Consider the following 15196-nt stretch of genomic DNA (forward strand, 5'->3'; position numbering starts at 1 on the left):
TGGCAGGAACCATTGTTTCGTGAACAATGGTTACGAAGGGGCTTTCAACGCTACATGGGGCTCGAAGCTTTCAAGTCTACCATTCAGAGAAGGTACATAGAAGAAGCTGACGACAACTGACTACTTTCCAGGTAAATGTCCACAGCGTTGAGTAGACATGGAAACATTCAGTCTTTGCCAGGGATGCTGCGACTAGTGGGATGCCGTCCGGACCTCACGGCAGCGGTGTAGCCGCCTACGGTCGGTCCCGGCGGGCTTCATGGAAGATTCTCATATCACATCTGAAATAACGGCTCGGAAGTCTCGGAATTGATTTTTCTCGCACATAGACTTTACTGTGACCGACCAAGGGTCTCTCCAGATATACGTAATAGCTCGCAGCTAAAAAGGTTGAGAGCAGACTTCAACACTCTCCCGTGGCACTGCCTCCCACGCAAGGAGTGCCGGTACACTCAAAGCCAAGCGGGTTCTCAGCGTGCCCACAGAGGTAAGACGCCGCAGCTGTGCCATTGTCGAAGCGAAGGTCGACATCGAAGAGCCCAATGTTGATGCATGGTGCCACAGCGCTGCACTGCAGACTCGCAACTCGGGAAGACTTCGTTGTGCCGGACATGCCGTCGACGGTGATGTCACGAATTTGGAACTGCGAGTTGGTGCAGTTGCCCACGCCGGGGGCACCACTGAAGCGGGTGCACTGCGAGATAGCTACGGCGGCGCCACGCATGCCCTTCACAGTCAGGTTGTTGAATGACATATCCGACGCAACTAGTGACAACTCAGCTCTGTTCACAGATCAGTGGGGAAATACGCACAGCCAAGTCCACCACCGCCACCGTTGGGAGGGTAGCCGTTCTGATCGTCAGTCCAAGTCTTGAAGTATACCTGTAAGCTATGTTAGATGAGTTGTCTGGCGATGCGTTGTGATTTGATGACTGACGGCATGGAGGGTGTTGTCGAAGTAGCAGTCCTTGACGTTCAATCTCTCGATAGTCTCGAACTGGCCCTTGTATTGACCAATGCTTCCCAACGCAATGCCCAGTCCGTTATACAACTTCGAGTTTGTAATGCTGACATCGGTGCTGTTCGCCTTCAGTGAGATACTGTCATCTCCACTGTAGACTGTCCAGTTGTTGAACTTGATGTTCGATGATCGGATTGTGTCGGCTCCATCGGTGTTGGCTATAAGTAGTTATTTAGAAATCATATTCTTGTCCATGACTAGTCAGTTCATCCCTGATTACTTACAACTCTGATAGCGGTTGCCAGTGTTGTTGACAAGTATGCTGTCCAGCTCGACGTTGTGAGAGTAGATGATGGACATAGTCCTGCCCAATATCAGTCACTTGAATACTCCGATACAGGCGATCGCATCTCTGATAAAGCACATACCACATCTGACTCCTAAGGAAATTGACCCCATGAACGACGGAGTTCTTCAGCCCATTGAGGGTGAGGGCGTGCGGCCGGCCAGGATAGTTGGACGTGTTGGGTTGCTGACGAATCCACTGATACCAATAGTCACCGTTGCCATCAAAAGTTCCCGTTCCGTGTCCGTTGATGCGCACGTTGTTGCCGCCGAGGATGAAGGCCGTAGATTGGTTCTGGTAACCGACGTCCAGCGAATTTGCGAGCCAGTACGAGATGTTCGTACTCCACTGAAAGTTGCGACCGGGCTTGTGTCAGCAGTTGAACGAGACACGGAGAATTTGTCTTGCATGGCGCTTCTTGGCACATCATCTACATTGTAGCGGATGCATAGACAGGAGAGGATTAATTATGGCGCTCTGCTGTGCAACATACCAGAAGAGTGCCTTGGAGGTCAATTTCGACATCATCCAACCAGGTGACGTTCATGACCGAGTTGACATAGTAAGTCGTGGGCTCGAAAATGACCTTCCCACGTCGACCGCATGTCTTGAAAGCATCAAGGATGGCGGGCGCGTCGTCGGTGGCATTGGTTCCGCTGGCCTTGACGGTGCATGTTTTTTTTCCAGCTCCATCAATCTGTTGCGCTGAGGCGAAGGCCACAAGGCCGTAGAGCACCCCGGCCGCCAGATTATGACGCATGACTAAGTTGATCGGAACAGTCTCTGTATCCTGGAAAGTTGTCGCACGAAAGACGGCTGAGAGTCGTCAAGCTAAAACCTGTTGGGTTGGTCAAAAACAAGCTTATCTGTCGACTCAGCTAAAGACGCGGGTAGCATCCCACCGGCATCTGGTCCCTGGTCGCGACGGTGCGGTGGATTGAATACTAAATCGGCATCGTCAAATCGGTGTTTTCCCAGCCGAGTCAGTGCGGCAGAATGGTCGCTTTCTCGCCCGGTTGTCCTGCCCTTTGATATTGAATACGACTATTTGGGAAGTCAGAGTTGCATCGTGGTAAATTGTGCCTTCGGTGTCGTGGATTTCGCACGAATCATGAGCTGAGTCGTGGATGATCCCCATTTTCTTGACCCGATCGTATCTGGTCGATCGGCTCGCCGCCGGGGATGCGGAGGCGAGGGATGCGGGGAAGATCGTGTTATATTTTGCTTCGGGACATGTGCGGGGAAAAGCAACCGGAGGAATGAGTTTCATCAAGGTTGAATTACTCCTGTCCATTGTTCCGACCCAAAGAGACTCAGATTCAGTCTGGACTTGGAGCAGAAGAACTGGCATCTCCATGCGAGCAGGTGAGATGTGCCGATGGTACAGCAGAAAGACAAGTCAATCATTCATTCAAGTCGAGAAAGTCCTAAACTGTAATTCCAATTTCTCATCGAATCCCAATGCTCCTCCTTCCTTAGTGGCCAGCTGCATGCTGCTGTTCATTCCGCTGTCTTTGAGCATCAAAAAGCCTCATTTGCATTCCCAAGTCTTGTTGGTACCGATCATGCTCTTGATCTCTCCGCGCAACGAAGTCTTTGATTGCTTGAATGCCTTCATCCTTTTTCCAAGTTGGGGAGGGCCATCCGAACTTTCGATAAGGGTGTCGGATCCAAAGGCCATCTTCATCTGTGTCCATCATCCATTTGTCAGGTGAGCGTGGCTCGCGTTGTTTTTCCATCTTCTCCGCATCATACGGATACTTCTCGTCGGTGAAACCCTCTGGCGGGTCAAAGCCTGGGATGAACATCAATTTGAAAGTCCGGAACTCCTCCTTTTTGCTCTCAAAGTAGTCTTCAACTGGCTCATCCTCTACCCCCGACGAGCATCTGATTATCTCTTCATACACACTACCAGTCAACGTGTCCAATATGAAAGTAACGCCGCCACTCTCGTAACCATATGCGATAGCTATCTTGTGCTTAGAGACTGGCTCCTCATACTCGAAGTAGTCTTCCATGCTTTTACCGGGATACTCATCGCCAGGCTTCCAAGCAGAGTAGTCGATGACGTTGCACTTGTAGTCGATGTTGTTGATATTGTCATGGTATTCAAGATTCTCGATGTACGGTAATGGCGCAACACCTCGATGGCCAAGTCGGATTTCCCAAAGGAACGGAAGTTTTCATGGGTAATTTCCGGCCACCCGGTGAATGGAGGCTGCTTGACAGCTCCCTCTGCAAGATGAAGAGAGGCGTGAAAGTCGTAGTAGTCGTAGAAGGGAGCGGCCAGGCGGTTTCTCAGATTGGCCAAGACTATCTTCTCCTCCACATGACACATTTCGTTGATTTCGCTGCTAGTCTGTCGCAGAGAAATGTAGGTCCAGTAATCTGGTACTTCACGGACTACTTTCAACTGAATTTCGCGTGGGAGATTGAGGAAGGGAAAAGAGTAGTAGCAGCATTCGCAGTCTGATTCGCAAGGCTCGTCATCGGACTCGTTGCGAATTGATTCGCTGTTCTCAGACATGATGGTTTGGCGAGTAGAGAATGCGGTGAAGAATGGCCTCGAGCGAACAATGGAGAGATTGAAGCTTGACTAGGTCCTTGGTGGAGATGTTGGAAATATTTAAAGGGGGTTGGTTACAATCGCTGTGCCGCTTACTAGAGGCGCTGTGGCGCTGCATGTCAGCTGCTGCCTAGCCTGCCCGCGCCCGACGCCTCGATACCAGGTGCTTGGCGGTCAGTTGGCTGAAGTCGAGCAAGTCGCACTTGATTGTTGACACATGAAACGGTCGCGAAATTCAAATTATGTTGACGATGGCAGAAAGAACAATCAAGGCTTGGCAGTTCAGTGCCGCAGGCGCTGTCGTTGAGTGGAGAGAATTTCAGAATCATGCAACCAGGCCGTCAGATGCTGTTCCATTCGAGACCCAAATACACTAATAAACTCTCATCAGTCTTCCAAAAATCCCAACCCACACTATGCGTCTTAAGCAAGTGGTCACCACAGGCCTGTTCGGTAGGAAAGAATTTGAAACAAAAGTTACAAATTCGAACTCCACAGCCTGGGCATATAAGGTAATCTGCATCTACCACCTCGACTTCGCCGAGACAAGCCCAGCATATGTGTGGAGGTGGGCCCAGTCCAAGCCAGTACCTATTCAATATGCAGCTGACACCAGGGTGGTCTGAGTGGCATCGACGACAGAAGCTCTGGTGACAATCGCTACAGTCGAACCGTGGAGGCGAGTTTTCCAGTGACACTCTGTAGAGCTGAGTGCAGCCCGTTGTAGGACAGTGACGAAGATCATTCGGTCGACTAGAAATATAAGAGGAAAATGACGATGTCAACACATCTTGAAAGGCAAAAGATGAGAGAAGACGCTGCAATTCCGGCAGACTGAAAGTAGCTGAGCATGAACTAGCTTGCCCAGGACAGCGAAGAATGCTGATGCCGTCGCGGGATTTGATGGAACGACAAAAGTCTTCGAAGCAGTCAGCACAGAAAGAGTGCTGGCAGCTCGTGATCAAAAGCGCCTCTCCGTGATTGTGGCAAAGCCCACAGATAGAGCGATCCCCATTGGCTTGAGATCCCTTGTCTGATATGAAAGGCTTTCGTCGTTGTGAAAGCGGACCATCGGCAAGAGTACGCAGTGCGGATCGACATTTGTCAACATTTGAATTCGTGCCGTACAATCTGATCTCCTTCGATATGGGGAATCGTCGAATAGCTACCCCAGTGCGGCATTCAAGGTTCTTGATGTCCTGATGCTGAAGACCAAGAACTCTTTCCCGAATTATAGAGTCATCGTCCCCCATGCCTAGAGCATGCCCTTCAAGAACCGTAACAATTCTCTTCTTGGTCTCGGCCATCAAGTCCTGACTTTTGCTGCCCAGAATCAAAACTATAAACTCTTCCTCTTGATGACTGCAAGGAGAGTGAACGTCAAACTGGACGCCGTTTTTGTCGGATGAGAAGGAACGTTGCATCGACTGGAAATCTTCCCATACAGCTCTAAGCACTTTCTGAGACAATCGGTAAGTGGCAGTGTAAAGATTGACCAAATCAAACTTGTCTGCCGAGGTGAAGCTCTTTCCGCTGTCGTCGTATGGCGGCATGAACCAGCAAAGCCACGCAATTGCTTCTCTTGCGTCTGCTTCATTCTTGAACCTGACTGCGCCTTCATATCTTCCTGTCGTCTTGAGAAGCTTCGAGGTAAGTTCCGTGTCCAGGGTTCCAAATCTCTTCAAGCTTGATTCAAGCCATCCCCTTGCGGATGGGTCGTCTGTCAAATCAATCTTCGTGTCTTCCATTTCAAGGTCGTCTGGCAACTTGTCGTGAGGCATGCTTTTCAGGACGCCCTGAGCAGAAGCCTCCACTGGCACCAAGAGTCGAACAATGTACATGTCCGGCATTCGGGGTAGTGTCATCGGCGGGACAAGAGGAATGCCGAAGTGGGGGGATCCCATAGACACTTTTTCTCCCAAGACTTTGTAGTTGCCTTCATTGAACCACTTGGCACAGTCCATGGCAGGGGATCTCGTGCGGAACCTGAGTTGAACGTTTCGCATAGGCCTTGGCCAATTGACAATAACCGTTCGGCTGCTGATATGATGCGAAAAGCCGCCGGGCTCCCTTGGTCCTCGAGGATTCCAGGCAAACACGATCAACTTCGAGAGATCAATATCTTTAATATCGGGTCGATCGTCCGCGTGTAGTTTGCCATGGATTATTTCAGGCAGCTCTGGGTTGTCCGTGTGCACGACTGCAAAACTTGACATCTCATGTGTGTATCTATGAGCGTCGTCGGGGGCTGTCTTCACGCGATTTGCCGGTATGTGAATGTCGAAACGGCTGAGAAGTTCGGACAAGAACTCCGGTGTGCTCTTCGGCGGGAGACGTCTGATCTTCACTGCAAGTAGTTCTTTCTGGATGACAACTTTCATCACTGCTGCTCCCGGCCCAAATGTCACCCAAGCGCCGGGGACTTCTCGTGTAATCTCGGTCTCGGTTGCATTTCCCTGTTTCGGATTAGCTATCCAGTTCTTGATACATGGCTGGGACTAAGTATGACTTGCCTTTGATTCCCTTAGATCAGAACCTGTGAGCCTAGTGTCTCGATCGGCATCTTTTGCGTGCGACAATGGACAATTCTTGCCCCCCAAGCAGTTTCCTCTTGCATTAGATGCACAGGGAATATCCTTGAGAGGGCTTCTTAGATTTTGACCCCTTTCCACATTGGAAGTTGTAGACGATTGAGACTTCGGCTGCTTTGGGGCCGCCTCAAACTTCGGATTGGATTTGGGAGTTCTTCCCGCTATGCTCATTATGGGTTTTTGCGACTTTGGCTTCTTCTTGGCGACTTCTGCCTTTGTAGTGACGGGAACAAACGGGTTTGACTGAGGATTGAGTCGAGACTTATTTCCTAAGTTTTACACTCGCAACGAAGCATCAGGAGCACATTTCACGTCGATCTTGCTGTTGATCGAAGTCGCTAGGAGTGCAGAAGGGACCGTTTTAGCGTTCAAACGACTATTTCTTCCCAGATTGTCGACGCGATGGGGAACATTAGGAACATATTCCAAATCGATTTCATCGCTCGATACGACATAGGGCGAGGCGTTCTTGTCACAGACTTGACAGGGAAATTTCGACAAATCTGACTGAACCTCCCGGCGCAGTTGCCTGCAATGATTCGAGGAGCAGTAGGTCAACTCTTTGCCGTGATGCCATCTGAAAGTATGGAAGGAAGAAATGAGAATTCTTTCGAAAGTGAATGAGGACAACAGCTGTTGCAGTTGCTCAAGCTGGAACAACGCGCCACGCGAACCCCCTTCAGCCGGGCAGGTGAGGATACCACCATTCGTGTGACCAAAGTTCGATAGGCAATAGCTCTCGAAGCATGCGAGGCAATAGAAATGCCCAGAGTTCGCCGAGATGGGATCTTCTGCTTTTCTCAGGCAAATCGAACAGCGACCAGCCCTATCTTTCGTGCTCTGGGGCACACGCTTTCGCTGTGACAACATGGTTTCGGCCGTTTTACAAAGACGTGGCGGTCCAAGAATTTCGACAGTCTTTGGTGTCGAGAGCGTGTTGAACATGACCGATTCAGACCCAATGGCATCTGAGATTGCCTCAAACCCACCAGTCAGAATCCAGGTCAGACTCTGATCATCAAGTTCAATCGACTTGACTGATGGATGATTCAGCGGCATTCCCACATCTTTCCATGCCTTTTGAGCGTCCTTGACCTTTTCAGGGCTTCCGTACATCCGCACTGTCTTTTTCGATGGAATACACTGAAAGACTACTCCGTACTTCTTCTCTAGGGGACTCATGAGCTGGGGGGCAGCAGCCGTGTTTCCTAGGAACGGATTCCAGACGGCCTGACCAATTGGCGACTTCAAGATCTCGCCTTTGAAGACCCTATCGAGGAATCTTTTGACAGAAGAATAAGCGGGGCTGTCAAGACTGCGCAAAGTGAGAATGATGAAGTGGTTTGTCGATGAATAGTACGCAAAGTCAACGCGTCGACTCTCGTGGGAAAAGGCACTTTGGACGGCCTTCACTGTCTCCCAAACAGCAGAGAACACTCTAGCGCTCACTCTGTAGGTCGCAGAGTACATATTGCTGGTGTCGTGATAACTTGGTAGGTCGGGCGTATGATTGAGCTGGCGGCGAAGGTTATCATTTGCCACAGAGCCTGTGCTAGGGCAGACTAAGACGTCGAAGTCTCTCAGTATATTACCTCTGATTGCGGGATGGTTGACTCGATGAATCTTTTCCATGAGATCGGTAACGGAGTCGGTGTCTGGCTGCAGCTCATAGGCTTTCATAATGTCGAAAGTGATTGACTTCGATCCCTGGGTGGATGGAAAGGCATCAGCCCAGTGCTGATCCGATGGCAAAACCATTCTCTCCACGACCGGACCCTGGCCAAAGGTGACCCTAGCCAAGGGAAACTCGCGAATTATGGTTTTCTTCCTAGTAGTACTCTTGACGCGCGTTAGAAAATTCAAAAGCGCGTCAGAACGGCACCACTCACGATAGCGATCTTGGGGGCGACAATGACATCATCGCGGACCGTGTGCGACAACGGGCATTCAGTGCTGACCTCAAACCTTCCCAGTGTAAAGGCGCCGCACGCGACCTTATCGAAGCCGCCTGCAACAGTTGATTTGGCGGTGCTTTCTCCAGCTTCGGCAGCCTGTTCGTGACGAAAGATGCATCGATTACCTCGAAAGCGCCACTCTTGTTTTGTATGGTCGTAAGGGTTGGGCACAGGGTCACGGGGCACGGCATCATCGGTCTCATTATAGTGCCAAGGTTTGGGTTTCCGGATAAACATGATCAACCGAGCTAGTCGAGTCCTCAAATCCAGTTCTGGTTGAGCGTCAGAGGCAGAGAGAGAGAGTCGATTAATTGATGATAAACCTGATGCTGTGTAGGGCAACGATAATAGCAAAGTGCTTCCACACGCTCCTGGAGACAGCTAGGCCAAGTTCCTGTGCGTATGTCATAGTGACAAATCAGGGCCAAAAAGCCCTTCTCGATGAAGTTTTCTTTTTCTGCGCATGTGCATATCGCTTATGCTTGCATTGACGCTGAAGGCCGACCATTTTGGAGCAATCAGATATCGCGATCAGGCCGCTGGTGGTTTGCCCCAAGCCGATGCAACAGTACATGGTACTGCTTGGCGCTGAAAGGGGCCGGTTGGCTCTAAACACCGTGGAACAAAGTCTGTTGCGTTATCGACGAGACAACAACGTAATCAATTGTAGAATCGGAGTCTTGCAACTTCATCTGGAAGCTAACGAGCGCGACGACGAATATTTAGAGCAGCGTGTGCTTGATAAAGCTATTGGTGTTGAGCATAAATATCCCCCTACGTTTTTCAGCCTTCCAACCTCAACACCATGCTACTCCCTCGCCATCCCCCGAATCTCACTCGAAAAGAAGGGCGTCGAAGTACTATATAGGCGATGATTGTGATTTCCTGCTCCTCTGAGTGACGGCCGGCGATTTAGAGCGTGCAATAATGTGTGGAAACTGAGGATTGATGTTCTTACAGGCGATTGTACATTTTAGACAGTACTGCACTCAAAGACTTGTATGTCCACGGGTGTAGCTGACAGAACGGGCAAGATGTCGCCAGAATCCCTGAACCAAGACGGATGCCCAGCAAGGAGATGAGAGGGCCACCCCTTGGGGATCATTGGCGGCGCCCCCACGTGTTCATCGCCCCATGCGAAAATAGATTGATCGTCAGTCTCATGAATAATAGCTTGTTGGAGTCGTGCAAATGCTCGTTCACCCTCTCCGTAGATCAATGGCATATCAATGCCGAAAATGCCGAGCAAACAGTACGCAACGTCCTCGACACGAGTAGTGCGTCTCCTTGAGTCCGATCGTCGTTGAGCATGCTGTCAGTCTTCCAAAGCCGTACGAAACAGAACCGTAATAGTGTGACTTGACCGCAAATACTCACATAAAGATGCGAAAGCGATCTGAGGCTTATCTCCGGTCACGAGCTGCAGTGATTCGACAGTACTACAGATGAGACTGATTCCTAGATAACTTCCTCTTCTGAGATGGGTTACCAACAAAATGCTCATACTCTTAACGCACATTGAAGTCACGACGTCAATCCAGCTCCTCCCACAACAAGCTGGAGCCACCAAACGCCCCAAGCTCCCTCACACCTTCCCGCGCACCCCACAACCTTAAGCCCACCCAGCCAGTACGCACAGACCAGCCCAGCACCCAAGCACCCGGCACTAGCACCAACACGGCCCCCCGCGGGCCGCCGCTGGACCCGCCAGCCAGGTAATGACATCAACACGAGACCTCCGAAAAAATGCCATCTTACACGGCCGGCGCGCCACTGTACTAAACCGTGTCACGAGCAGACCTAAAATTCATTCATCCAAAGAATCCGACATCCTTCCACCACATCTTCCCCAGATCTGCAATCTCACAATTTCACAAAAAAGTCCACCTTCTCCACAACCTCAGTCCTAACCCTCACTCCCCCTTACAACCAAAAACCCTCAACAACAACCACCATGACAATCCCAACGCCATACTACCACCTCTTCACCCTCCTCGACCCCCTCATCGCCCTCTGGGGCACCTCCCTCTTCCTCCTCTCCCCCAAAACCGTAACATCCTCCTACCTGCCCCCCTCCCACAACCCAATCGACCCCTCCATCGCCCACCCGGCCGCCGCCCTCTCCATCTCCACGCCCTCCCTCGCCGCCTCGCTCCGCGAGTACTCCCTGCCCCTCCACGCCCAGATCGCGGGGCACCTCATCTCCAACGCGCTCCTCTCCGCCGTCCTCCTGCGCTCAACAACAGACCTGAATGTGTGGCGCGTCTACCAGCTCTCGCTCTTCCTTGTCGACGCGTTCCTGCTGTACGGCACGTTTGCGTCGTATGCGCTGCAGGGCAGGCTGGACCCGTTCACGACGTGGCGGGTTGAGGATTGGGGCGCGGTGGCCATCACGATGCTGGCGGGCGCGACGAGGCTTGCGTTCCTGGTAGGGGTGGGATTTCCGAAGCAGCAGAGGGCCAAGAGGGCGTGAACTGATGCGGAAGATGAAAAACCAAGACATAAAAAAAGGAGTATACGGTGACAGCGTTGGGTGCTTTTATTGAGAGTCAAATGAACAGGGTATCACCTTATCCAGTCTATCCTCGGCCATACCAGCCGTCACTCCCAATGATTCCAAACATGATACCCAAATATGTGATCCATAGCCCAAGTCAAACTCGCAGCTATGACAAAGTCCTTCTCTATGCAAACCGACAATGAAAAAGCCTCTACACCAACCACATCGTACAAACATCTCTCATAAATCATCATGGAAGCTTGATCCCCTTGACGCAATCCCAATTATCGAAGACCAAATACGCCCTTCTCCACAATGAACCGAACCGGCTTCCTTGCCCGACGGCGGATGCTCAGCGCGTGTGGTCGTCCTCCAAGGCCGACATGGTTCGTCGTCGGTTTCGGGCTTGGCAGCGGGAGCGGGACTTGACCGGGAGACAAGCCGTTGCCGCCACGCTCGTCAAATCCCCACCTCATCACGCCTCCGCTGCGGATCCAGTGTTCGAGGTTCCTGCACTGACTGACATCAACCCATTGTATCCTGCTACAGCCCTCGAGTAAGTTCTCCACGCCGGCGCCGGTGACGCGCACGCAGCCACGGACTGAGATGCCCTCGAGCTCGTTGAGATGAAGAGCTACAGACTGTAGACTGGCATCGGAGACGGCGCTGCCGCAAAAGGCGAGGCGAAGCTCGCGGAGATTCGGCAGGCCGAGAGCCACAACTTCTGTGGCGGTGTCTGAAAGTGCACAACAGAAGGAAAGGTCCAGGTGTGTAAGGTTCTTGGCAGCGCCAACCAGAGCGACGATGGCGTTGTCGGAGAGATAGGTACAGTCGGCCAAGCACAAATGCGACAGGTTCAGGAACCGGAAGGGCGCCCATGACTGAAAACCGGCATCCGTAATGGATGTGCACCGTGTAAGCGACAGAGACTCTATGCGGTTGGATGCATGAGCCGCCATGTGTGCCATTGACCTATCGGTGATGTGCTTGCAATATGATAGGTTGAGATGCTTCAATTTGGGGCAGCCAATTATCGTCCCTGGCTTCGGGATGTTGGCTGGCCGTGGCGCTTGTTGGGCTACGACGGCCTTCGGAGGCTTCGCCTTTGCGTTGGAGCTGGAGATGACGACCTGTTTGCTGGCCGGCGGCGGTGGTGGGGGCTCGGGAACAACCCAGCCAACGACACGCGCAAGTAGGTTGTCGCCAACCTTGCGGCAGTTACTCCAATCAACCTCCTCGAGGTCCTTTGCATTTTCGGCCATGTCCAGGATCTGGTTAGCAGAGACATCCCAAACGGACCGCATTCTCCACCGCTTCACGTTACGGCCGCAACTCTCCCAAAGACAACGGAACCCATCGTCGGTGATGTGGAAGCAGTTGCTAATGTCAATGGTCTCGGGCCGCGTTCCTACAAAGGGGCCGATCGAGGTTTTGATGGCCAAATCGGTGACTCGTCTGTTGTACTCTGATAAATCCAAGTCCAGGCACACTTCGGGATGTGTCGTAAGGAGCTTGCGCCAATAGCTAGAGATGAGGCGTGCACGCATGAGCTCGGCGATATCCAAAAACCGGAAAACAGCGACGAGCATGTCGTCGGGTAGCGCAGGGGTTTGCGCCGGATGCGGTCGCCGAGGGAGCGTTCGAGCTCGCTTAACAGGCACCTGGACCTCCGAGTCGGGAGGTGACTGGGGCACGGAGAAACGGAGGGGTGTTGAGTCGAGCTGGTGTACCCGGAAGCCGTTCACCCCTGTGGGCGACGACGTATCGGATTGCGGGGTAGGAGGGGCCAGGGAGTTGCGTCGCCTATTCCGCATATTCTCCATGTCCACGCTCAGAAACGGATCGGGGTCCTTCGGCTCCATTGTGTCGTCGTCTTTCGTAGGAGATGCCGGTTTGGACGGGGTTGTAAAGGCGATGTGGGGAAGAGCCTTTGGCGTCGTCGGGGTGGGAGGGTCTGACTTGCTGGTCCTTTCTCTGGGGTCCGCGTCCGCCATCTCAACATCATCGTCCGACTTCTTGTATCTCTTCCGTGCCGTTTCTTCCACCTGCAACTTGATATCCGGCGGGCATCGGCTCCATAGTTTATCCAATGCATCCCCCGGGATCATTAAACATTCAACAGTCGTAATTGCCCTAACAGTGGCCGTGCGCCCCTCTGACAGACCAAGACTTGCCACCTCTCCAAAGTATTGGCCAGCTTTCAATCTCGGACGTATGTACGACGCCCGCGTTAGCTTCTTGAACGGTTCGTGGGGGCTAGGTGCCTCGTGTATGACTTCAGCCTCGCCACGAACGATGAAGAAGATCTCATTACCAGCGGAGCCTTGTTGGATGATATCCGTGAAAGGTGCATACGTCTTCGGCTGAGCGCTCAAGCCGAGGAAGTGCAGGATGTCTGGGGGTAATGTCGAGAAAAGCGGGAGCTCCTTCAGGGTTTTGCGTACGTTAACGAAACCGCTTCCGAGCGCGCTCCCGGCTGCAGGATCCTCTATGGCTCCTGGACTAGGCGACTTTCTCTTTTTCGAGTTGACAACCGTTCCCTCCTTTATTGTGCCAACTTCGCCTGTCGAAACTTCACCCGGCGCCGGCTCCCGCAGCCCGTTGATGTGCGAAGAGGGGCTTTTCAAAGGCTGGCCTCCTTCTTGTCGTTTCTTCTTGAGAATGTTTAATCGTTCTTGGGCTTCCTGGCGAATTGCCTTTTCCATGTCGGGGAACTTTGGCAATTCAGCCTGGAGATCCTCCTTCTTAAGGACCACGAGAAGACATTTCGTCCTAGCAATGATGGTTGCCGTGCGGGGGATATTCATAAGCACTCCAATCTCACCAAAGAAGGCACCGGGTTTGAGTTCGGCATAGATGGCCTCGCCATCTCGGGAAGTAACTGCCACAACACCTCGCACCAACCAGTACATTGCCCGAGCGTCATCGCCTTCTGTGAGGATGTGGTCCTGTGCTGCGTGAACCTGCGGTCGCATATGATTACCGATCGCAGCCAGGAACTCTTCTGGTGCGGAGACAAACAGAGGAAACGATCTGATGCGGTCGACCAGATCAAGCGGCATATCCCGGATGGTCGAGGCGGTCAATGGAGATGGGCGCATGGGCCGGGTAGGGTTCGAGTCTGAATTGAAGGACCTGAGAAGGGAAAGGGAGTCAGGCAGCCCGCCTGGACCAGCGGCACCAGCGCCATGAGCCAGAGCCCGGTAGGGCGATGGTGATGTCGGGGAGCGATTTCGCCTCATGGTCCGGGAGGGATGCCGCGTGCGTGGTCGTGTCGACGCCAGGTTTCCGGTGTGCCTTGCCGGCTAAGCTCTCCACCCCAGTGGCAGGGCAGAGGGCCAAAGCTTTTGACAGGGCTTCGCCAATGCACACCCAAGCTGTCGCCTGTGCTTCGCGAGGCGTTTGGAGGGAGAAGTCCTCCTTGCCCGTGTGCGGTGTCGTCGCTGGTTTGTAGTTGTTCTAGTTCACAGTCGTCGATTGGACCCCGGAAATGACGTTCGTTGCCGCTGCGGGACGGTTTGAAGGTGTGTTCTGCGAACGAGGGATGTCGATATTTACAGAAGGCGTCGTGATACCCGAGGAATTGTGTACGTTTCGTTTGGGGCGTTTATTGTTTCTTCTCGCGGCGGTGGGGGAGCACACGTCGGGCGTGGCTTGCGGCGGGGCGTTTGGAAGCTCTAGATCTGAGGGTTGGGGATGTTGACGACACAGAGTGTCGCAGATCCTATCACACGAGACCGCTGCTCGGAGGAAGGCTTGTTCGACAGCGATTGACTGAAAAGTCGGACTGACGACGTCTTCTTGGTGGCGGCAAAAGTACCACGAGCTCGTTGCATGGAGGCAGCGACGGAGGAGTCGTGGCCACTGGGCGTCGGATTCGCGGAGAGCTTGTTGGAGCGGCGCGGTTTCGTCTGCGGAAAAGAGACAAGACACTGTTAGTTTGCGATGCCGCGAAGCAACCGGACGAGGCCATTCGGGGCTCACCAAAATGTATGGCGAAGAGCCAGACGTCGTTTCTCGGTGTATGCTTCCTTGATCAATGGAGCAGAGCTGCCTCGCGTGTGTTTCGGCTGGCCGCAATGAGCGGAAAAGGAATGGCGAAGGCGGTGGCACGAAAGTTGCTGGGGTGGCTGTCGCGGAGTCGGACGCGACAAACAGAGGCGGCGGAAGCGGACGGCGTCGACCACAACGCAAGCTGTTTTCGAGGCGGTGGAGGACAAGCAATTGGAGCTGGTGATAGTCCAGCGGCGATGGGACAGCGTGATGAAGAGAAGAAG

The 15196-nt window shown here is 52.8% G+C and overlaps 3 protein-coding genes across 3 annotated transcripts; 1 reads left to right on the top strand and 2 right to left on the bottom strand.

Moving 5' to 3' along the window:
* Positions 1-403: 403 nt before the first annotated feature.
* Positions 404-2067, bottom strand: rgxB-3 (Alpha-L-rhamnosidase rgxB; the record flags this gene model as incomplete). Its single annotated transcript, XM_037325236.1, has 6 exons — positions 404-765; positions 813-882; positions 938-1179; positions 1246-1325; positions 1390-1673; positions 1801-2067. 6 exons carry the CDS (start codon positions 2065-2067, stop codon positions 404-406), a joined length of 1305 nt encoding a protein of 434 aa, XP_037176745.1.
* An 8306-nt stretch (positions 2068-10373) lies between these two features.
* On the top strand, positions 10374-10892 carry CGCA056_v009990 (uncharacterized protein; the record flags this gene model as incomplete). Its single annotated transcript, XM_037325237.1, has 1 exon — positions 10374-10892. The coding sequence occupies one exon, from the start codon at positions 10374-10376 to the stop codon at positions 10890-10892; it is 519 nt and encodes a 172-aa protein (XP_037176098.1).
* Positions 10893-11203: 311 nt separating this feature from the next.
* On the bottom strand, positions 11204-14161 carry Fbxl7 (F-box/LRR-repeat protein 7; the record flags this gene model as incomplete). Its single annotated transcript, XM_037325238.1, has 1 exon — positions 11204-14161. The coding sequence occupies one exon, from the start codon at positions 14159-14161 to the stop codon at positions 11204-11206; it is 2958 nt and encodes a 985-aa protein (XP_037176099.1).
* Positions 14162-15196: the final 1035 nt, after the last annotated feature.

The sequence above is a fragment of the Colletotrichum aenigma genome (assembly GCF_013390185.1).
Source record: "Colletotrichum aenigma strain Cg56 chromosome Unknown KSG_Cg56_contig06, whole genome shotgun sequence".
Taxonomy (NCBI): Eukaryota; Fungi; Ascomycota; class Sordariomycetes; order Glomerellales; family Glomerellaceae; genus Colletotrichum; species Colletotrichum aenigma.